Source organism: Oncorhynchus mykiss, chromosome 19, assembly GCF_057628025.1.
Source record: "Oncorhynchus mykiss isolate SJ-2025 chromosome 19, ASM5762802v1, whole genome shotgun sequence".
Lineage (NCBI taxonomy): Eukaryota > Metazoa > Chordata > Actinopteri > Salmoniformes > Salmonidae > Oncorhynchus > Oncorhynchus mykiss.
The window spans coordinates 31,474,007-31,498,653 of record NC_143040.1 but is presented as its reverse complement, the minus strand read 5'-3'; the positions used below and the strand labels follow the sequence as shown (position 1 = coordinate 31,498,653).

Here is a 24,647-nt window from a genome sequence, read left to right as displayed (position 1 = left end):
GACTTGATATCATTGGCTACTTTAATAAATGGAAAACTAGTCACTTTAATAATGCCACTTGAAGAATGTTTACATATCTTGCATTACTTATCTCATATGTACAGTGGGGCAAAAAAGTATTTAGTCAGCCACCAATTGTGCAAGTTCTCCCACTTAAAAATATGAGAGAGGCCAGTAATTTTCATCATAGGTACACTTCATCTATGACAGACAAAATGTGAAGAAAAAAAATCCAGAAAATCATATTGTAGGATTTTTTATGAATTTTTTTGCAAATTGTGGTGGAAAATTAGTATTTGGTCAATAACAAAAGTTTCTCAATACTTTGTTATATACCCTTTGTTGGCAATGACAGAGGTCAAACGATTTCTGTAAGTCTTCACAAGGTTTTCACACACTGTTGCTGGTATTTTGGCCCATTCCTCCATGCAGATCTCCTCTAGAGCAATGATGTTTTGGGGCTGTTGCTGGGCAACACGGACTTTCAACTCCCTCCAAAGATTTTCTATGGGGTTGAGATCTGGAGACTGGCTAGGCCACTCCAGGACCTTGAAATGCTTCTTACGAAAACACTCCTTCATTACCCGGGTGGTGTGTTTGGGATCATTGTCATGCTGAAAGACCCAGCCACGTTTCATCTTCAATGCCCTTGCTGATGGAAGGTTTTCACTCAATCTCACGATACATGGCCAAATTCATTCTTCCTTTACACGGATCAGTCGTCCTGGTCCCTTTGCAGAAAAACAGCCCCAAAGCATGATGTTTCCACCCCCATGCTTCACAGTAGGTATGGTGTTCTTTGGATGCAACTCAGCATTCTTTGTCCTCCAAACACGACGAGTTGAGTTTTTACCAAAAAGTTATATTTTGGTTTCATCTGACCATATGACATTCTCCCAATCTTCTTCTGGATCATCCAAATGCTCTCTAGCAAACTTCAGACGGGCCTGGACATGTACTGGTTTAAGGAGGGGGACACGTCTGGCACTGCAGGATTTGAGTCCCTGGCGGCATAGTGTGTTACTGATGGTAGGCTTTGTTACTTTGGTCCCAGCTCTCTGCAGGTCATTCACTAGGTGCTAGGCGTTCTTGTGATCATCTTCACCCCACGGGGTGAGATCTTGCGTGGAGATTATCAGTGGTCTTGTATGTCTTCCATTTCCTAATAATTGCTCCCACAGTTGATTTCTTCAAAACAAGCTGCTTACCTATTGCAGATTCAGTCTTCCCAGCCTGGTGCAGGTCTACAATTTTGTTTCTGGTGTCCTTTGACAGGTCTTTGGTCTTGGCCATCGTGGAGTTTGGAGTGTGACTATTTGAGGTTGTGGACAGGTGTATTTTATACTGATAACAAGTTCAAACAGGTGCCATTAATACAGGTAACCAGTGGAGGACAGAGGAGCCTCTTAAAGAAGAAGTTACAGGTCTGTGAGAGCCAGAAATCTTGCTTGTTTGTAGATGACCAAATACTTATTTTCCACCATAATTTGCAAATAAATTCATAAAAAATCCTACAATGTGATTTTCAGATTTTTTTTTCTCATTTTGTCTGTCATAGTTGAAGTATGATGAAAATTATGATGAAAATTACAGGCCTCTCTCATCTTTTTAAGTGGGAGAACTTGCACAATTGGTGGCTGATTAAATACTTTTTTGCCCCACTGTATACTGTATACTGTGTCCTTCACTATCTATTCTCTACTGTCTATTGCATCTTAGCCGCTCTGTCACTGCTCATCCATATATTCTATACTTACTGTATATATTCTCATCCCATTTCTTTACTAGATTGTGTGTATTAGGTTTTGTTGTGGAATTGTTAGATATTACCTGTTAGATACTGCTGCACTGTCGGATCTAGAAGCACAAGCATTTCACTACACTCACAATAACATCTGCTAACCATGTGTATGTGACCAATAAAATTTGATTGGTGATTTGATTTGAACAATGTGGACGTTTTCTCCTAGACTATCAACCCAGATAATCTGAGGGTCAGTTTTGTGATGTTCCTAAAACCCTCTCTGTACTTTGTGTGTGTGTGTGTGTGTGTGCGCGCGCCTGCATGTATGTATGTGTCCGTGTGTATATGTGAGTGTGTATTGTATGCCGTGCATTGCTCTTTCTGCGCAGATATCTTCAGTGCCAATACTAATATTCCTAATATGTAGGAATTTGTCCAAAGAAATTATATATTTTTTTACATAAAACAACTTTGCAGGAGCCTTGGAAGGACATGCACAGACAGCGATGCGGTAAGACCAGACTGTACTTCTTCTGCAGGCCGTCATGTTTCCACGCCATACTTATTAACTGTGTGTCTGAGCTGAGGAGAGCACTGCCAGTCACACACACACTGAATAATACAGTAAATGCCCAGTCGGGCTGGATAGAGAAATACTTTGATTAGAAAACCAATTCTAGGGGTTTTTCATTAAAACTGCTACTGCATAAAGCATGGAAAAAGCATGGAAAAACATCCCCACAGCATGATGGTGCCACCACCAAGCTTCACTGTTGAGATGGTATTCTCGGGGTGATGCGTTTTCCTTGATGGCCATTTTTTATTTATTTTAGTCTGACCATAGTACCTTCTTCCATATGTTTGGGGAGTCTCTCACATGCCTTTTGGCGAACACCAAACATGATTGCTTATTGTTTACTTTAAGCAATGGCTTTTTTTCTGGCCACTCTTCCGTAAAGGCCAGCTCTGTGGAGTGTACGGCTTAAAGTGGTCCTATGGACAGATACTCCAATCTCCGCTGTGGAGCTTGCAGCTCCTTCAGGGTTATCTTTGGTCTCTTTGTTGCCTCTCTGATTAATGCCCTCCTTGCCTGGTCTGTGAGTTTTGGTGGGCGGCCCTCTCTTCGCAGGTTTGTTGTGGTGCCATATTCTTTAAATGTTTTAATAATGGATTTAATGGTGCGACGTTGGATGTTCAAAGTTTCAGATATTTTTTTATAACCCAACCCTGATCTGTACTTCTCCACAACTTTGTCCCTGACCTGTTTGGAGAGCTCCTTGGTCTTCATGGTGTCGCCTGCTTGGTGGTGCCCCTTTTTTACATTTCACTTCACCAATTTGGACTATTTTATGTATGTCCATTACATGAAATCCAAATAAAAATCCATTTAAATTACAGGTTGTAATGCAACAAAATAGGAAAAATGCCAAGGGGGATGAATACTTTTGCAAGGCACTGTATGTCATGCTGTGAACAACAAACGCAACAGGCACAGACAGTACAAACTAGTTGTACTGTAATTTGCCTCGCCCCTCTATTGAAATACCCTAAACCAGTGGTTGTCAATCCTGGTCCTGGGGACCCAAAGGGGTGCAAATTTAGTTTTTTGCCTAAGCAAAATCAACTCATCATCAAGCTTTGATGATTTGAATCAGGTGTGTAGTGCTGTGGCAAAAAAAAAAGTGCACGCCTTTGGATCCTCAGGACCAGGGTTAAGAACCACTACCCTAACAGATTGACAACTCTAAAGGGGCGGCAGGTAGCCTAGCGGTTAGAGAGATAGGCCAGGAATCAAAACGTTGCTGGTTTGAATCCCCAAGCTGACTAGGTGAAAAATCTGCTGATGTGCCTTGAGCAAGGCACTTAACCCAAATTAACCCACTTAATGACTAAAATGTAAATACAGCAAACACCATAATTACGACATGCACACACACGTGACCTTATCCTCTAGCGTGCCGGACTAAGGAGGCTACCACTTAAAACAAGTTACACAACGGTGTCGTGTTTCACACAAGGCGTCTCGTTTCTCTCCCTCAGGCCGATCGGTGGAATTTTATCCCCGCTTTATGTAAGCTAATCTAACAAAACCGGAGGAAGACTTACTTCTTGAACTGCCTGAGGAAAATGCCCACGTTCATGCCCCGCTTGGAGTCCAGAATGCTGATCTGAGAACAGTAGAAAGAGAAGAACACGATTCGGTACATGTGGATCATGTGGGAATGATTGTGATGGATCATGTGGGAATGATTGGATCATGTGGGAATCATGATCATGTGGGATCATGTGGGAATGATTTTGGATCATGTGGGAATGATTGTGATGCGAGATTAGGGTTGCAAAGGTAATTTACCAATGTTACCGGGATCAATAATGTTGGTACGTAACAGGTGACTATCTACAATGAGTACACAAAACACATGCTCTTTCCATTACATAGACTGACCAGGTGATTCCAGGTGAACAATATGATCCCTTATTGATGTCACTTGTTAAATCAGTGTAGATGAAGAAAAGGAGAAAAGTTATTGATGGATTGGGTATGTGTGCCATTCAGAGGGTGAATGGGCAAGACACAAAACATAAGCACCTTTGAACGGTGTACGGTAGTAATTTTGCACTTGAATAACTTTTAAAAACTGTATTTATGTATAATAATGGTTTATATCTGTGTCCATATTGTCCACAAGTTTCAAGTGGATAGAGCATATGGATCAAGAGCAAATTGCCTAGTTAATGAAAAAAATAACAACTAACCAACAATGGTATTATTTTCAATTAACTCTGCAACTCTTCCAGACCTGGGATAACTATAGTTAAAACAATAGGGGGTGAAGATGATAAAAAAGTACTATTTTTTAAGCAACTACCGGTACGTTTTTTTATATAGATCTCAGGAAGTGACTACTTTTCCGAAACTATTAGATTGGCTCGCCTTGTATCTGGGTTGTATCTGGAACTACATTTTGAAGATAAAAAATAGAATGAATAGAACACAATTTCCTATTCTCTTCCAATTTATCTGACAGTCATATTTGATCCACACAATAGATGTATATCTGAGCATTCTGTAAATGTCCGTTCTCCTGAATGTCCATTGCCTCAGGTGTACATAATCAAGTCAAACAAAAATAAATTATATTTTGTACAGATAAGTATGACTCTTTCAACATCAAATCAAAGTTTATTTGTCACGTGTGCCGAATACAACAGGTGTAATAGACCTTAGAGTGAAATGCTTACTTACAGGCTCTAACCAATAGTGCAAAAAAGGTATTAGGTGAACAATAGGTGCCACTGAAACAGTTGAAAGCTGCAATAAATTGTATGATACCTGAAAATACAACAGAAAAATTAAAAGCCATTGCAATCATTGCAAACAGCAATTTGGATGATAGGCAAAAGCAACTTCAAAACTATTTTTCCATCGGAGGGGAAGTATTCTTGTTTCAAACATACTATTCCAGGGTTCCCCAATTACATTCAGCCGTGAGACAATATTTCCTTGAGCAGATGGTCGTGAGACCGGAACATATTTATAAATAATTTGTACACTGCACATTTTGACTGCACGAATCCCAAACTGATATAAAGCTGAAGTAGGAAGATTAAATTTATTTGGCTAAGGTGTATGTAAACTCAGTTTTTCACAATTCCTGCCATTTAATCCTAGTAAAAATCCTAGTAACAATTCACCGTCTTAGGTCATTTAGGGTCACCATTTTATTTTAAGAATGTGAAATGTCAGAATAATAGTAGAGAGAATGATTTTTTCTGATTTTATTTCTTTCATCACATTTCTAGTGGGTCAGAAGTTTACATATACGCAATTAGTATTTGATAGCGTTGCCTATAAATTGTTTAACTTGGGTCAAACGTTTCGGGTTGACTTCCACAAGATTCCCACAATAAGTTGGGTGAATTTTGGCCCATTCCTCCGGAAAGAGCTGGTGTAACGAAGTCAGGTTTGTAAGCCTCCTTAGCTCGCACATGCTTTTTCAGTTCTGCCAACAAATTTTCTATAGGGTTGAGGTCAGGGCTATGTGATCGCCACTCCAAAACCTTGACCTTATTGTCCTTGAGCTATTTTGCCACAAATTTGGAAGTATGCTTGGGGTCATTGTCCATTTGGAAGACCCATTTGCATCCAAGCATTAACTTGACTGATGTCATGAGATGTTGCTTCAATATAGCCACATCATTTTCCCTTCTCATGATGCCATCTATTTTGTGAAGTGCACCAGTCCCTCCTGGTGCGTAATCTTTGTCCCCATGTTTAAACTGTAGTCTGGCTTTTAATGGTGGTTTTGGAGCAGTGGTTTCTTCCTTGCTGAGTGGCCTTTCAGGTTATGTCGATATAGGACTCGTTTTACTGTGGATATAGATACTTTTGTACCTGTTATCCTCCAGCATCTTCACAAGGTCCTTTGCTGTTGTTCTGGGATTGATTTGCACTTTTCGCACCAAAGTACGTTCATCTCTAGGAGACAGAACGTGTCTCCTTCCTGAGCGGTATGATGGCTGCGTGGTCCCATGGTGTTTATACTTGCGTACTATTGTTTATACAGATGAATGTGGTACCTTCAGGCAATTGCTCCCAAGGATGAACCAGACTTGTGGAGGTCTACAATATTTGGGCTGATTTCTTTTGATTTTCCCATGATGTCAAGCAAAGAGGCACTGAGTTTGAAGGTAGACCTTGAAATACATCCACAGGTACACCTCCAATTGATTCAAATAGTCAATTAGCCTATCAGAAGCTTCTAAAGCCATGACCTCATTTTCTGGAACTTTCCAAGCTGCTTAAAGGCACAGTCAACTTAGTGTATGTAAACTTCTGACCCACTGGATTTGTGATCCAGTGAATTACAAGTGAACTAATCTGTCTGTAAACAATTGTTGGAAAAATTACTTGCGTCATGCACAAAGTAGATGTTCGAACCGACTTGCCAAAACTATAGTTTGTTAACAAAAATTGTTGGAGTGGTTGAAAAACTAGTTTTCATGACTCCAACCTTAGTGTATGTAAACATCCGACTTCAACTGTAGTATTTGACAAAAATAGAATCATTCCAAACCTTGATTACATTGAGATACGATCACGTATGCCTCTAAATTTATAATTTATTCGTGGGAATACTTGGGAACCGATTTCCTACATTAAAATCACTTTGAGCTGATTTCCGGGTGATTTTACAGCCTTTTATGTCCAAAAACGAAAAAAAAAAATCAAATATAATCAAATATAGTGCAGGGGTCCCCTGAATATAACATGATTTTAGACTTACCTTGGCTATAGTTGATTCAAGACGGCAGCTTTTTGGATATTTAGTTTCCTTTCGACACTTAATAGCCATATTTCGTTACTGTTAGCATTCTCAGTAACACTTAACATTAAACTGTACCTGTGTAATAAAACTGTAGTTACTTTTGGAGAAACATTTTATTAGCATGTGACTTAATACTTCGGTCATTGCATTTTAATTGCATAGCAATGGGGTGAGCGTTTTCGGTTCTTCATCAAATATTTGACAGCCTTCAAATAAATATATATTTTTCAAATATTATTTGTTTTTCTGAGGCCTGTATTTGAATATCAAAGAAAATAGTTGCCTTTTAGTTGAAACTCTATAAGAGCTACATTCGACTGCCTCAAGTATTTGAAAAGATTTCAAAATAAGAATAGGAGAGATGGAGACCCGCACACTTTCGAAAAAGTGGACAAATCCAAAACTGAGGTTTAAATGCAAAAATAGAGATGATTTATTGGGACATCATGATGCCGAAAAAGTGCATTGGGAAGAAAAGTTGAAAAAAGGGTGAAAAACAAATCAAAATATGTTTTTTATCAAGCCATCATCACTATTTACACTAGCATACGGCAGAGCGATTGTGTTAAAAGCAAAATAGGGCATACTTCCTTTTAGGAATTGATTTTGTATTAACATTTTTGTTATTTAACTAGGCAAGTCAGTTAAGAATAAATTCTTATTTACAATGACGGCCTACACCGGCCAAACCCAGATGGCGCTGGGCCAATTGTGCACCGTCCTATGGGACTCCCAATCACGGACAGTTGTGCAACATTGAGGTTTGGTTAGTAACTGGTGCCACAGATGGTGACAGATGCCAGCCAGAAGAATTCCGATGAATGTTTTTTATTGTACACCTGCCCAGGGTCTGGTGATGAACATTTGCTGTACAATGCTGCCACAATGAGCTAGTACAATGCATTAGATTGCAGTCTCAGAGATGTATGTTTTATTTGCACATGGTCCCTGACAAAGGAACTGCATAAAACAATAAAATATGTCATAGAAATACCTTCATAATGCCTATGACTTCCAGTTATTGCGTTAATGCTAGTTTGCATTGGCTTGCGAAACTACCTTTAACTTCCTTCATACTGGACACTGAGACATAAAAATGGTATCCACGAGTTCTGAGAAAGTGCATGTATGTAATGGACTTCATTGCATGTATATAATGGGCTTCAATCGCAAAGTATCCCTTTAAGGTACAGCACCACAAATGCTGGCATTTGTGATGCTATTGTTTCTGTATCCACAGTGCCTTCAGAACGCATTCATACCCCTTGACTTATTCCACATTTTTTTGCGTTACAGCCTGAATTCAACATTTATAAAAATAAAAACAATTATAATAATCTCTCAGCCATCTACACACAACACCCCATAAAAAAAGTGAAAACATGTTTTAAAATATTTTTGCAAATGGATTGGAAATTAAATACATAAATATCAAATTTATTCACACCTCTGCATCAATACTTTGTAGAAGCACCTTTGGCAGCGATTACAGCTGTGAATCTTTGTAGTGAATCTTTCTAGGTTGGTCTCTAAGAGCTTTCCACACCTGGATTTTGCAAAATTTCTCCATTATTCTTTTCAAAATTCTTCAAGCTCTGTCAAATTGGTTGTTGATCATTGCTAGACAACCTTTTTCAGGTCTTGCCATAGATTTTCAAGTAGATTTTAATCAAAACTCAGGAACATGCACTGTCTTCTTGGTAAGCAACTCCAGTGTAGATTTGGTCTTGTATTTTAGGTTATTGTCCTGCTGAAAGGGGAATCTCGTCTCCCAGTGTCTGATGGAAATCAGAAAGTTAATTGCTTTTCCAGATTTTTTGCAGCATTACTTTAGTGCCTTACATGCATTACATGTTTTAGAATATTTGAATATTTGTTATTACGTACAGGTTTCCTTCCTTTCACTCTGTCAATTAGGTTCCTCATGTACTTTGGTATTATAGCTATCCGAAGCCTAGGACCAAGAAGTATGTAGAGGCAGCCTTTAGTTATTATGCCCCCATCCTCTGGAATAGCCTGCCAGAGAACCTTAAGGGGGCCGAAACTGTACACATATTTAAAACACAGATCTTAAAACACACCTTTTTAGCTTTGCTTTTCCTTAGGGTGCTTTTTAGTTGTTCGGCTTCTGTAATTCTGTCACGCCCTGACCATAGTTTACTTTGTATTTTCTATGTTTTGATTGGTCAGGGTGTGATCTGAGTGGGCATTCTATGTTTCATGTCTTGTTTGTCTATTTCTATGTTCAGCCTGATATGGTTCTCAGTCAGAGGCAGGTGTTCGTCATTGTCTCTGATTGGGAACCATATTTAGGTAGCCTGGGTTTCACTGTGTGTTTGTGGGTGATTGTTCCTGTCTATGTGTTTTTCACCAGATAGGCTGTTTTAGGTTTTCGTTACGTTCATCACGTTCTTTATTTTGTAGTGTTTGCATTGATTCGTGTTTTACGTTTGTTCATTAAAACATGGATCGCAATCTACACGCTGCATTTTGGTCCGACTCTCCTTCTCATAAAGAAAACCATTACAGAATCACCCACCACAAAAGGACCAAGCAGCGTGTCAACAGGCAGGAGCAGCGCGAGGAGATGCGCAATAAGGATTTCTGGACATGGGAGGAAATCCTCGACGGGAGAGGACCCTGGGCTAAACCAGGGGAGTGTAGCCGCACTAAGGTGCAGCGGGAGAAGAAACAACAGGAACAGCCCAAGGAGGAGTACAGTATGGAGTATACTTCTTGGGAGGAGATCGACAGGTGGGCGGCCGACCCAGGGAGAGTGCCGGAGCCCGCCTGGGATTCGCTGGAGCAGTGCGAGGAAGGTTATCGTAGAATGGAGGCGGTGAAAGCAGAGAGGCGCTGGTATGAGAAGGCAGCACGGCGACGCGGATGGAAGCCTGAGAGGCAGCCCCAAAAATTTCTTGGGGGGGGGATAACAGGGAGTATGGCTATGCCAGGTAGGAGACCTGGGCAGACTCCCTGTGCTTACCGGGGGGCTAGAGAGACCGGACAGGCACCGTGTTATGCAGTGGTGCGCACGGTGTCTCCAGTGCGGGTGCATAGCCGGGTGCGGTATATTCCAGCTCCGCGTGTCTGCCGGGCTAGATTGAGCGTCGAGCCTAATGCCATGAAGCCGGCTCTACGCAGCTGGTCCCCAGTGCGTCTCCTTGGGCCGGTTTACATGGCACCAGCCTTGCGCTCGGTGTCTCCGGTTCGCCTGCATAGTCCAGTGCGGGCTATTCCACCTCGCCGCACTGGCAGGGCGACCGTGAGCATTCAACCAGGTAAGGTTGGGCAGGCTCGGTGCTCAAGAGCTCCAGTGCGCCTGCACGGTCCGGTTTTTCCAGTACCACCTCCACACCCCAGCCCTCCGGTAGCAGCTCCCCGCACCAGGCTTCCTGTGCGTGTCCTCGGCCCAGTACCACCAGTGCCAGCACCACGCATCAGGCCTACAGTGCGCCTCGCCTGTCCAGCGCTGTCGGAGCCCTCCTCCTCTCCAGCGCTGTCGGAGTCTCCCGCCTGTTTAGCGCTGTTAGAGCCTTCCTTCTCTACGGCGCTGCCGGAGTCTCCCGCCTGTTCAGAACTGCCAGTTTGCAAAGAGCTGCCAGTTTGCAAAGAGCTGCCAGTTTGCATAGAGCTGCCAGTTTGCATAGAGCTGCCAGTTTGCATAGAGCTGCCAGTTTGCATAGAGCTGCCAGTTTGCATAGAGCTGCCAGTTAGCATAGAGCTGCCAGTCTGCAAGGAGCTGCCAGTCTGCAAGGAGCTGCCAGTCTGCAAGGAGCTGCCAGAGCTGCCTGTCTGCAGGATGCCGCCAAAGCTGCCAGTCTGCAAGGAGCCGCCAGAGCTGCCAGTCTGCAAGGAGCCGCCAGAGCTGCCAGTCTGCAAGGAGCCGCCAGAGCTGCCAGTTAGCATGGAGCAGCCAGGGCCGCCAGTCAGTATGGAGCAGCCAGGGCCGCCAGTCAGCATGGAGCAGCCAGGGCCGCCAGTCAGCATGGAGCAGCCAGGGCCGCCAGTCAGCATGGAGCAGCCAGTCAGCATGGAGCAGCCAGTCAGCATGGAGCAGCCAGAGCAGCCAGTCAGCATGGAGCAGCCAGAGCTGCCAGTCAGCATGGAGCAGCCAGTCAGCATGGAGCAGCCAGAGCTGCCAGTCAGCATGGAGCAGCCAGTCAGCATGGAGCAGCCAGAGCTGCCAGTCAGCATGGAGCAGCCAGTTAGCATGGAGCAGCCAGAGCTGCCAGTCATCATGGAGCAGCCAGTCAGCATGGAGCAGCCAGAGCTGCCAGTCGACCAGACTCTTCCAGATCTGCCAGTCGACCAGACTCTTCCAGATCTGCCAGTCGTCCAGACTCTTCCAGATCTGCCAGTCGTCCAGACTCTCCCAGATCTGCCAGTCGTCCAGATTCTCCCAGATCCGCCAGTCGACCAGATTCTCCCAGATCCGCCAGTCGACCAGATTCTCCCAGATCCGCCAGTCGACCAGATTCTCCCAGATCCGCCAGTCGACCAGATTCTCCCAGATCTGCTAGTCGACCAGGATCTGCTGAAACCGCCAGCCAGCCAGGTTCTGGTAGTTTCTACTACCTGCCTGGGCTTCTTCTCAGTGCTGAGCTTCTTCTCAGTGCTGAGCTTCCTCTCAGTGCTGAGCTACCCATCTGTCCCGAGTTACCTCTGTCCCGAGCTGTCCCTCTGTCCCATGTTATCATTGTGGTGGGTAACCTATTTAGGGACGTTTAGGAGGGGGATTAAAACTGTCATGGAGTGGGGTCCACGTCCAGCGCCAGAGCCGCCACCGCGGACAGATGCCCACCCAGACCCTCCCCTATAGGTTCAGGTTTTGCGGCCGGAGTCCGCACCTTGGGGGGGGGGGGGTACTGTCACGCCCTGACCATAGTTTACTTTGTATTTTCTATGTTTTGATTGGTCAGGGTGTGATCTGAGTGGGCATTCTATGTTTCATGTCTTGTTTGTCTATTTCTATGTTCAGCCTGATATGGTTCTCAGTCAGAGGCAGGTGTTCGTCATTGTCTCTGATTGGGAACCATATTTAGGTAGCCTGGGTTTCACTGTGTGTTTGTGGGTGATTGTTCCTGTCTATGTGTTTTTCACCAGATAGGCTGTTTTAGGTTTTCGTTACGTTCATCACGTTCTTTATTTTGTAGTGTTTGCATTGATTCGTGTTTTACGTTTGTTCATTAAAACATGGATTGCAATCTACACGCTGCATTTTGGTCCGACTCTCCTTCTCATAAAGAAAACCGTTACAAATTCTTTAGTTTTTTATGATATTGTGTAGTAAATATTTCAGCATTTAATTTCATTGTTTGTTATTTGTTTTTTCCCTGTAAAGCACATTATGTTGCATTCCACGTCTGAAATGTGCTGTATAAATAAAGCATGATTTGATGTAGTATTGTTGTCACGACCTCCGCCGAAGTCACCCATTCTCCTTGTTCGGATGGTGTTCTGCACCTGACTCCGCTACATCTCTGCACATAATCGCTGACAATTGTGGAGTAACTACAATGTTGATGATCCATCCTCAGTTTTCTTCTATCTCAGCCATTAAACTCTTTAACTGTTTTAAAGTCACCGTGGTGAAATCCCAGAGCGGTTTGCTTCCTCTCTGGCAACTGAGTCAGGAAGGACGTCTGTATCTTTGTAGTGACTGGGTGTATTGATACACCATTTTTATCCATCTACCAATAGGTGTATTTTTTTGCAAGGCATTTGGAAACCCTCCATGATCTCTGTGGTTGAATCTGCGTTTGAAATTCAATACTTGACTAAGGGACCTTACAGATAATTAATTACATGTTTGGGGTACAGAGATGAGGTAGTCATTCAAAAATCATGTTAAACACTAATATTGCACACAGAGTGAGTCCATGCAACTTATTATGTGACTTGTTAAGCACATTTCTACTCCTGAATTTATTTAGGCTTGCCATAACAAAGGGGTTGAATACTTATTGACTCAAGATATTTCAGCTTGTCATTTTTTATAAATGTTTAAACATTTCTAAAAATGTAAATCCAATTGGACATTATGGGGTATTGTGTGTAGGTCAGTGACAACCTCAATTTAATACATTCAGGCTGTAACAACAAAATGTGGAAAAAGTCAAGGGGTGTGATTACTTTCTGAAGGCACTGTATATCCTACGTACAATCACAGGGCTCTCAGGAGAAGTGCGTAGCATGTTGTTATATTTGGAGTCCCTTGAGGAATAGGGGTTGTGAAATAACAGCCAGTATTCCCTCCAGGTTGCTCAGGGGCGGCAGGGTAGCCTAGTGGTTAGAGTGTTGGACTAGTAAGTTCAAACCCCCGAGCTGACAAAGCTGACAATCTGTCGTTCTGCCCTGGAACAGGCAGTTCCTAGGCCGTCATTGAAAATAAGAATTTTAAGAACTGACTTGCCTAGTTAAATAAAGGTAAAAAAAAAAGACTGTCAAACTGTGACATAAGCTTCACTAAGCCTCATGTGGGCATAGATTTACAGTTTGTCCAGAGCCTTTTTCAGGGGTATACAATGATTTACCCTACGCTCACCATCGACGTGTTTCCTGTTTCCAGATACGCATGCCATTACAATTGGCTTTTGTATTGGTAGTGTTATTTCCATCCCTCGAGACGAGGCTGATTGTGCTGTGCTGAGAAGTGGTTGTGTTAGCTTGTGTTCTGTGATTACAGTGACTTCCAAGAATAACCTTTGAGTTCAGGTTCAGGTACAGTATATACTGTCTGTCTACACTGTTCTTGTTGTTGTCAATTTCTGTTTCGTTTTATTGTTTTTAATACAGAGTAAACTGCCATACCAACCAGTCAATCTTAGTCATGTTAGCGCAAACCAAAAACTCTTTGTTAAGCACAGTATACTGCTAACATCTTTTTCTAGTGAAGGGGACCTACCAGCACTCTTCTGTCCTGTAATTCCACCAGTAAAACAAAAACAGGTCAGGGTGTATTCTAATCCACCATTCACAATCCACCCAGTCAGACTCACCTTGTCCTTGTTCTCCTTGAAGGACCTGGACCGGGTGATGCGGGCTGAGGAGGATCCACTGGTGGCGGGCACACACCCTCGGCCCTGCACTTCCTCCGGCTGGCCGAACAGCTCCTCCACGGAGCGCACATCGATCTGGTACTGCTGCTGGCAGCGCACCGCCATGGTCCAGATGTTGGGCTGCCCCCGCACCTTCTCCTCTGGGATGGGCTTCCAGAAAAAGCTCCGCACCTGCCGCTTCTTCCACACACCGTGGCTGGAGAGGGAGGTTGGTGGTGGGGGAGGAGGAGGAGGTGTGTTCGGGGGCAGGGGTGGTGGTGGCGGTGGGGTGTAGTGGTGGGGTAGTGTGGTAGGGTGCAGGGGGTGTTCATTGGGGAAGGGAGAGGGGAGAGTAGAAGCGGAGGGGATGTGGCCCAACATTGGGGAGGTGGTGCTGGTGGCGCTGCTGCTGCACTCGCTGCTGCAGTTCTCTGTCTCATTGGTCAGCGACGAGCTGCTCATAACATGCATCACACTAGCGTGGGGCTGGGGTGGGGCCTAGTCCTGAGAGGCCACTGCGTCAAATTCTCTATGCCCTCAATTTCGCTCTCAAGAGTTTGAAGTAGCCCAATCAACTAACAACCTTTCATGCAACTTCAACTCAAGTTACTCAAGTTATTCAGGTATGTCGAAGAAATGATACACTGATAAACTACTAAGTCACGGCTAGTCTAGTCACGGCGATGTTAGCATGCTCTCTGATTCCGTCTGTCTCCATCTTGCTGCCCGCATACCATCACTCCAAACTGGGCCTTGATAGGGTTCTGGAGCATTCTGTGGAGGTCGTAGTTGGGGGAACCGCCATGGAGCTATAGGGAGGTACAAAAACAACACAAGAGAGGATTATTTGGGGGCAGTCATGCGTGTTGTCCCCAGGACAATCTAAATTTGGGGAAATTGAGGGGTGCGACACATCAAAAGAGAGAAGGGGGAAGCCCCCGGTCGAGGGGAAACCACAATAGGGATATGACAGACTCCATTGTTCTTTTGAAGTCCTTGAAGTCAAAATGTCCGGTGACACTAGTCTACACATGCTTACGCCAGTGGTTACTGGAAGATTTTCCAAAGCACAAGTGCAGACAACATGGATTTGCCAGGAGTGTATTTCGTTTTCCACAGTTTAGCGAATATGCCATTTCTTTACATTTTCCCTTTGTGGATTTGAATATAGTTATAGTATAGTATAAAACCATTGAATTAGATTTCTTTTCATTTGTACAAAAGTTTCCAGTCCATTTCTCTGTGGAAGTTTTCTCATGTAGGAATTAAATATCATAGATTGGATGATAGGTAGTTCTACTTACCTACCTTTATGAGTGGGAGTGGACTACGAATCTACTTCATGAGTGACATCATCTTACACCTTTGTATGAAATGAGTAATATTCCATTGCCGCTCGCATAATAACCCACATTTCTAAATACAAAGCACCTGATATCACAAAGACAGCTGTTGCCAGAAGAGCAGCATAAAACATAAAGGGCAACTTTGAGAGAAAGTTACCTCAAACCTGAACAAATCCCCTTATAGGGCCTTAGTTTCTACCAAACCTGAATATGATGCATTATTCCTGAAAGGAAGTAATTGAACCAGTCCTGGCACCATGATCATATTCAATGCAATGTTTGATTGCTAAAATGTTGTTTTGTGTTTCATACCTAAATCATCTTAAAGTTACTTTATTGAGCTACACAGTCAATTTCAATTCAGGATGCATTGGTTCTTGGAGAAACATGCTAAATAGTTTGGAGAAAGTGGCAAGGTTAACTAAACCAAAGCATTGATTGCTCTCTTTTCTGCTTGCAGGGTAAGGAAATCAATATATCATTTTGTAATTTGGGTGAGCCATCTCTTTAAGTTCCGCTTTAACAATTCCTTCTGTTGTACAGTACTTTCAGGTTTTGTCTGATAATAAGAATGAAAGGAGTAGCCTCCGGGAATGCGGATAGTAGGACATAAGACTCAATCAATTTCTCTCATCCTAATCCCTTTGTCTGTTTGATAAAAGACCACGACCATAAGGAAGGCAAATAGGGTCTTCCTCCCCTTTCAAATCAATGCCCATAGTTCTGTGATGGTAACTAACTCTCTTTCAGAACACATCACTCAAAACCTAAGCTGACATGGCCTTGGTCATGTGATAGCCACTCATGTCCAAACAAGTAAATGGATAGCTGACCTGACAAAACAAGGAACTGGATATGAGGCATAATAATGGTACAGTGGAAACATCGGTAAAAGGGAAGAGGTGCTCCAGTCTGCCCTTAAGCACTGATTTAAGAACAGATTGTCCTACTCCAACCCTAACATTAACCATTTGAGCTGAAACAAACTCAAACTGACCCTGGGTCAGGGATTTAAGGCGTTTACGCTAACCCTGTAACGACATTCAGAGGTGGAAGAAGGATCGGACCACAGCGCAGCGTGGTAAGTGTTCATGATGATTTTTAATTGAAACGAACTGAACACTGAAATACAAAACAATAAACAATGTGAGCAAAACAAAAACCGAAACAGTACCGTGTGGCCCAAACACTCACACGGAAACAAACACCCACAAACCAAAAGTGAAACCCAGGCTACCTAAGTATGATTCTCAATCAGAGACAACTAACGACACCTGCCTCTGATTGAGAACCATACTAGGCCGAACACAAAAACCAACATAGAAAAACAAACATAGACTGCCCACCCAACTCACGCCCTGACCATACTAAATCAAAAACAAAACAAAGGAACTAAAGTCAGAACGTGACAAACCCTAAAGTCTATTTTAACCAAAGGCCTGCTGTTTCCTGGATCTTGCCATGTCATGGCAACGGCGCTGCATCCGTTAGCGCCCTGTCCACCGGATCCCACGGGTCCTTTACTAATTCATACGGCTGACGTCACGGCCGGCCTCGTGTTGCCTGCTCACAGTGCAACGTCAACTGTCCTGTCCTCGGTCCCTGGCTGGGCCGCCGCGTCACTCATGTCTTATTCATGAGGTCTGTGAGGAGCACTTGACCCCATGGTGAGTCATCTTCTAAAAGGATATGTGGTGATTAGGTAGGCTAGGTTATGCTAGGAGATGCTATTGGGAAAACAGGATGTTAAAGCTGCTACAGCCGCCTTCTCTGGAAAACTCGCCTATCCGGTGGTTGTCATACTGTATTTGCTGCAAAGTCACACACGCAGACACATGCACGCACACACACACACACACTGGCGGGAATAGTGGCGGTTTGACCGGTTCCTGACCAATTGTGCTATTTTGTGTATTTTTTTGCGATGATCTGTTTTTGTACATAATGTTTCCACTATCGTTTCCTATGACAGACAATAGCTTCTGGACATCAGAACAGCTATCACTAACCTCGATTTGGATGAGGACTTGTACTTCAACGAGTCGGAAGTGAAATATACACTAGCGTTCAAATGTTTGGGGTCACTTAGAAATGTCCTTGTTTTTGAAAGAAATGCATTTTTTTGGTCCATTTAAATAACATCAAATTGATCAGAAATACAGTGTAAACATTGTTAATGTTGTAAATGACTATTGTAGCTGGAAACGGCAGATTTTTTAGGGAATATCTACATAGGCGTAAAGAGGCCCATTATCAGCAACCATCAGTCCTGTGTTCCAATGGCACGTTGTGGTAGCTAATCCAAGTTGATCATTTTAAAAGGCTAATTGATCATTAGAAAACCCTTTTGCAATTATGTTAGCACAGCTGAAAACTGTTGTTCTGATTAAATAAGCACTAAAACTGGCCTTCTTGGCAAGTTGATTATCTGGAGCATCAGCATTTGTGGGTTGGATTACAGGCTCAAAATTGCCAGAAACAAAGGACTTTTTTTCTGACACTCATCAGTCTATTCTTGTTCTGAGAAATGACAGATATTCCATAAAATTCGCCCATTTCCGGCTACAATAGTCATTTACCCATTTAACCATTTCTACACTGTATTTCTGATCAATTTGATGTTATATTAATAGCCAAAAAATTTGCTTTTCTTTAAAAAACAAGGACATTTCTAAGTGACCCCAAACTTTTGAATGGTAGTGTATATTGATTATGTCAGACCAGGCCCAAATCTCCAATACTGGAAGAAGGAGGGGACGGCTCTGTAGACTACGAAGGAAGGTGGACAAATCGCCTATACCCTTTGTTCTAATGGCAAACAGGCAATCACTGGAGAATAAACGGGATGAACACTATAGTTTTGGACAAATGTGTGATCACGCTCTCCGTAGCCTATGTGCAAAGGTCTTTAAACAGGTTAACATTCACAAGGCCGCAGGGCCAGAAGGATTACTAGGACGCATACTCAGAGCAAGCACTGACCAGCTGGCAAGTGTCTTCACTGACATTTTCAACTTCTCCCAGTCTGTAATAAAGGGAGGAGGTCAGAGACCTGATAGTGTGGTGCCAGGACAACAACCTCTCCAGCAACATCAGCAAGACAAAGTAGCTGATCGTGGACTACAGGAAACGGAGGTCCGAGCATGCCCCCATCCACGTCGACGGGGTTGTAGTGGAGCAGGTTGAGAGCTTCATGTTCCTTGGTGTCCACCAAGTGCCACACCCTGATCTATTTTACCTGTCTTTGTGCTTGTCTCCACCCCCATCCAGGTGTTGCCCATTTTCCCCATAATCCCCAGGGCATTTATACCTGTGTTCTCTGTTGCTAGTTCGTTTTGTTTAATGAAACCTATCAGCGTCCATCCCCTTGCTCCTGTCTGTTCTTGTTCTTGTTTTCTAGTCTTTCCTGGTTTTGACCTTTCTGCCTGCCCTGACCCTGAGCCTGCCTGCCGTTCTGTACCTTGCCACACCTCTCTGAATTATTGACCCCTGCCTGCCCTGCCCCTGAGACTGCCTGCCGTTCTGAACGTGTTGCACCCTTTCTGGATTACTGACCTCTGCCTGCCCTTGACCTGTCGTTAGCCTGCCCCTGTACTAGAAATAAACTTTTGTTACTTTGACACTGTCTGCAACTGGGTAACACCTGAAACCTGATAATGGCCCCAGCCTACGTCCAGGGTACAGCTCCAATGTTTCCTGGGACACGGCTACTATCCCGGAACCTGAAACGATCCTTCCTACCTCGTGCCTGGCGACAGCACTCATCTGGGGAATAGGGAAGCAGGTTTGTGAGGTGCAGGGGGGGGGGGCAGATAAACAGATGTTGGTTCCTGATGTGGCATGCTCCTCGGTCCTGGAGTTGACCCACTCCTCCAGGCTTGCCTGCCACACAGGCTCCCGTCGGACCCTGGCCTTTGTGCAACAACGCTTTTGGTGGCCTATCATGGTTCCTGACATCTCCGCATTCGTCAACGCTTACACAGTCTGTGCACAGAACAACTCCTTGGCGAGCTCTGGCTGGTCTCCTCCAACCTCTGCCTGTCTCTCACCGTCCCTGGTCTCACATCTCCCTGGACTTTGTTTCACTGGGGCTGAGCTCCCTGCCACCCAGGACCTCTATACAAGGCGGTGTCAGAGGAAAATGGTCAGACACCAGCAATCCAAGTGGTACCGATGGACCAAATCTGGAACCAAGAGGACACTGAACAGCTTCTACCCCCAAGCCATAACACTGCTAAATAGCTACCTGAACTATCTGCATTGATCCTTTTTGCACTCTCTTTTGACTCATCACAGATGCTGCTGTTACTGTGTATTATCTATCCTGTTGCCTAGTCACTTTATCCATACCCATATGTACATACACTAAATGACCAAATCAAATCACATTTTATTGGTCACATACACGTGTTTAGCAGATTTTATTTATTGAAACAGGAAAAGGCCTTCCCCAAACTATTGCCACAAAGTTGGAAGCATAGAATCGTCTAAACTGTCATTGAATGTTGTAGCTTTAAGATTTCCCTTCACTGGAACTAAGGGGTCTAACCTGAACCATGAAAAACAGCCCCAGATCAATATTACTCCTCCACCAAACTTTGCAGCTGGTACTATGCATTCGGGCAGATTTGTCTGTCGGACTGCCAAATGGTGAAGCATGATTAATCACTCCAGAGAATGCGTTTCCACTGCTCCAGAGTCCAATAGCGGCGAGCTTTACACCAGTCCAGACAATTTTTATGTGCTACGCGCTTCAGCACTCGACTGTCCCGTTCTGTGAGCTTGTATGGCCTACCACTTCGCGGCTGGGCCGTTGTTTCTCCTCGACATTTCCACTTCACAATAACAGCACTTACAGTTGACCGGGGCAATTTTAGCAGGGCACAAATTTGACAAACTGACATGTTGGAAAGGTGGCATCCTATGACGGTGAAGTTACTGAACTCTTCAGTAAAGCCATTCTACTGCCAATGTTTGTCTATGGAGATTGCATGGCTGTGTGCTCGATTGTATACACCTGTCAACAATAGCCGAATCCACTAATTTGATGTCCACATACTTTCTCTATATATAGTGTATCTACTTCAATTATCTCATACCCCCGCACATCGACTCGGTACTGGTACCCCGTGTATATAACCAAGTTATTCATTGTGTATTTATTTCTCTTGTTATTATTTTTATATTATTTATATATTTTTTCCTTTCTGCATTGTTGGGAAGGGCCCGTAAGTAAGCATTTCACCGTTAGTCTACACCTGTTGTTTAAAAAGCATATGACAAATAAAATGTGATTTGATGATTTGATTTGACACACACACACACACAAACACACTACAGATTCTGAGCTCAATGGAGGCCCAAGGCTTCAGGGAGGACCTTGGCTACTATATTATTAACACACATCTGAATATGCTGCATATTCATACAGTGCATTTGGAAAGTATTCAGAACCTTGACTTTTCCACATTTTGTTACGTTACAGCCTTATTCTAAAATGGATGAAATCGTTTTCCCCCTCATCAATCTACACACAAGACACCATAATAACAAAGCAAAAACAGTTTTTTAGATTTATTTGCACATTTATACAAAAATAAATACTTTTACATAAGTATTCAGACTGAAACACCTTTGGCAGCGATTACAGCCTCGAGTCCTCTTGGGTATGACGCTACAAGCTTGGCACACATGTATTTGGGGAGTTTCTCCCATTGTTCTCTGCAGATCCTCTTAAGCTGTGTCAGTTTGGAGGGGTGTGTCGCTGCGCGGCTATTGAAAATCAAATCAAAATCAAAACAAATGTTATTTGCCACATGTGCCGAATACAACCTTTACGTGAAATGCTTACTTATAAGCCCTTAATCAACAAAGCAGTTCATGAAATAGAGTTAAGAAAATATTTATTAAAGAAATTAAAGTAAAGAAAAAAAATAAAAAAGATAACGAGGGGGGTACCACTACCGAGTCAATGTGTACAGGTTAGTCAAAGTAATTTGTACAAGTAGGTAGGGTTAAAGTGACTATGCATAGACAATAAAACAGCGAGTAGCATCAGTGTAAAAACAAAGGGAGGGCTGTCAATGAGACTTGTCCAGAATCCACTCCTGCATTGTCTTGGCTGTGTGCTTAGGGTCCTGAGCACTCTGGAGCAGGATCTCTCTATACTTTGTTCCATTCATCTTTCCCTCGATCCTGACTTGGCATTTAGGCCAAAGAGTTCAATCTTGGTTTCATTAGAGAAGATCATCTTGTTTCTCATGGTCTGAGAGTCCTTTAGATGCCTTTTGGCAAACTACAAGAAGGCTGTCATGTGCCTTTTAAATGTTTTTATTTATTTATTTAACCTTTATTTAACTAGGCAAGTCAGCTAAGAACAAATTATTATTTACAATGATGGCCTCCCAAAAGGCAAAAGGCCTGCTGCTGGGACGGGGGCTGGGATTAAATAAAATAAAAATATATATAGGACAAAACACACATCACGACAAGACAGACAACACTACATAAAGAGAGACCTAAGACAACAACATAGCAAGACAGCAACACCTGACAACACAGCATGGTAGCAACATAACATAGCAGCAGCACAACATGGTAGCAGCACAAAACATGGTACAAACATTATTGGGCACAGACAACAGCACAAAGGGCAAGAAGGTAGAGACAACAATACATCACGCAAAGCAGCCACAACTTTCAGTAAGAGTGTCCATGTTTGAGTCTTTGAATGAAGAGATCGAGATAAAACTATCCAGTTTGAGTGTTTGTTGCAGCTCGTTCCAGTCACTAGCTGCAGCGAACTGAAAAGAGGAGCGATCCAGGGATGTGTGTGCTTTGGGGACCTTTAACAGAATGTGTCTGGCAGAACGGATGTTATATGTGGAAGATGAGGGCTGCAGTAGATATCTCAGATAGTGGGGAGTGAGGCCTAAGAGGGTTTTATAAATAAGCATCAACCAGTGGGTCTTGCGACAGGTATACAGAGATTACCAGTTTACTGAGGAGTATAGAGTGCAGTGATGTGTCCTATAAGGAGCATTGGTGGAAAATCTGATGGCTGAATCGTAAAGACAGTGGTGGATAAAGGACTCAATTGTCATACTTGAGTAAAAGTAAAGACACCTTAACAGAAAATGACTAAAGTAAAAGTGAACGTTACCACTTGAGTAAAAGTCTGAAAGTATCTGGTTTTAATTGAACTGAAGTACAGTGGTAGAAAAGTACTCAATTGTCATACACAGCAAAAGTACAAAGTAAATGCTATACATCAAATTCCTTATATTAAGGATTAACGATTTTAGAATTATTTTTAATTACAGGGGCACACTCCAACACTCAGACATAATTTACAAACACAGTATTTGTGTTTCCTGAGTCCGCCAGATCAGAAGCAGTAGGGATGACAAAGCGTTATATTGATAGGTGCTATTCTTCTGTCCTGCTTGAGCATTCATTTAGTAATGTAGTGGAGTAAAAGTAAAAATGGTCAAAAATATAAACAGTATAGTAGTACTCAAAAGTATCTTTACTTAAGTACTTTACACCACTGGGTAAAGTACATCTAGCCGCTCGTGAGCACGCTTACCTGTCGATCTATAAATTCTCCGTCATTTATAGGATGGTTCTCTGAATCAGGGTTAGTTTGGCAGCTGTGGTGAAAGAGGGGCAATTACGATAGAGGAAACCAGGTCCAGATGTAACTTTAGCCTGCAGTTTTGATATGTGCTGAGAGAATGACAGTGTACAGGCTAGCCATACTCCCAAGTAATTGTATGAGGTTACTACCTCAAACTCTAAACCCTCAGAGGTAGTAATCACACCTGTGGGGAGAGGGGCATTCTTCTTACCAAACCACATGACCTTTGTGTTGGAAGTGTTCAGAACACGATTAAGGTCAGAGAAAGCTTGTTGGACACTAAGAAAGCTTTGTTGTAGAGCATTTAACACAAAATCCGTGAAGGGGCCAGCTGAGTACAAGACTGTATCATCTGCATATAAATGTATACTGAGGAGTGGCTTCCGTCTGGACAAGGCCTGATTGGTAGAGTGCTGCAGAGATGGTTGTTCTTCTGGAAGGTTATCCCATCTCCACAGGGGAACTCTGTGGTTTTTGGTCACCTCCCTGACCAAGGCCTACTCCCCCGATTGCTCAGTTTGGCCGGGAGGCCAGCTCTAGGAACCGTCTTGGTGGTTCCAAACTTCTTCCATTTAAGAATGATGGAGGCTACTGTGTTCTTGGGGACCTTCAATGATGCAGACATTTTTTGGTACCCTTCCCCAGATCTGTGCCTCGACAGTTCACCTTCCAACCGGACATGTACTGTATAATGGAAGCCAATTGACAAAACCAAACAGTCCATGTTAATGCATAACTCTAAGCATCCAGCTAAGGACATGAATTCAATATTAGGAAGGTGTTCTTACTGTATATGGCAGATATCTCAGACAATTTTAAAGTCAGAGCATTCCCACAGATGTTCAAATAACGTTAACTGTCAACAACAGTTTAAAACAGCAGTGCTAGTTTGGGGCATCGAGAGACAAAAGAGAAGACAGGACCCCAAAAAGACAACAACAAGATTGTCTGCTCCCTTCGAAAGAGACATTAAACTATGTGTAACTCTGTAAAATGCCCTGAGGGCAGTGGTATAAAGTACTTAAGTAAAAATACTTTAAAGTCGTTTTTGGGGGTATTTCTCCTTTACTTTACTATTTATATTTTTGACTACATTTACTTTTACTCCACTACATTCCTAAAGAAAAATATTTACTTTTTAACCATTACATTTTCCCTAACACCCAAAGTACTTGTTACATTTAGAAGGACAGAACTATGGCACCTATCAATTTAACGCTTTGTCATCCTTACTGCCTGTAACGTTCTGGGTGTCGGGAGTGTGAAGTCAGGCGCAGGAAAACAGAGAGTTCAATATACTGCTCTTTTAATGCACACACGGTGAACAACGGCCACCCCACGAAACACTGGGTGCTCAAGACACGGGGGACGAAAACAGTCCAGCAAACTCCACGAACATAAACCAACACGTTCGTCTACACCAAACACAAAGGTTACAATAATTAAGAAACGGGTGGGCCGGCTGACTAATAAAGCCCAACTAATTACAACAAACTCAAAACAGGTGTAATCAATAAACACATAAGGAGGGGGAGAAAAGAATCAGTG

At 43.1% G+C, this 24,647-nt stretch overlaps 1 protein-coding gene across 1 annotated transcript in view; it reads right to left on the bottom strand.

Moving 5' to 3' along the window:
* The window catches only part of LOC110498672 (FH2 domain-containing protein 1-like), a 39,790-nt gene extending 25,076 nt beyond the window's left edge, over positions 1-14,714 (bottom strand). Inside the window, exons 1-2 of the mRNA XM_021575316.3 lie at positions 14,076-14,714; positions 3,851-3,912 (exon numbers count right to left, since the gene is read on the bottom strand). Of these exons, the coding sequence (XP_021430991.3) occupies positions 3,851-3,912; positions 14,076-14,585 (572 nt within the window). The 5' untranslated portion in view covers positions 14,586-14,714. The remainder of the gene's footprint in view (positions 1-3,850; positions 3,913-14,075) is intronic.
* Positions 14,715-24,647: the final 9,933 nt, after the last annotated feature.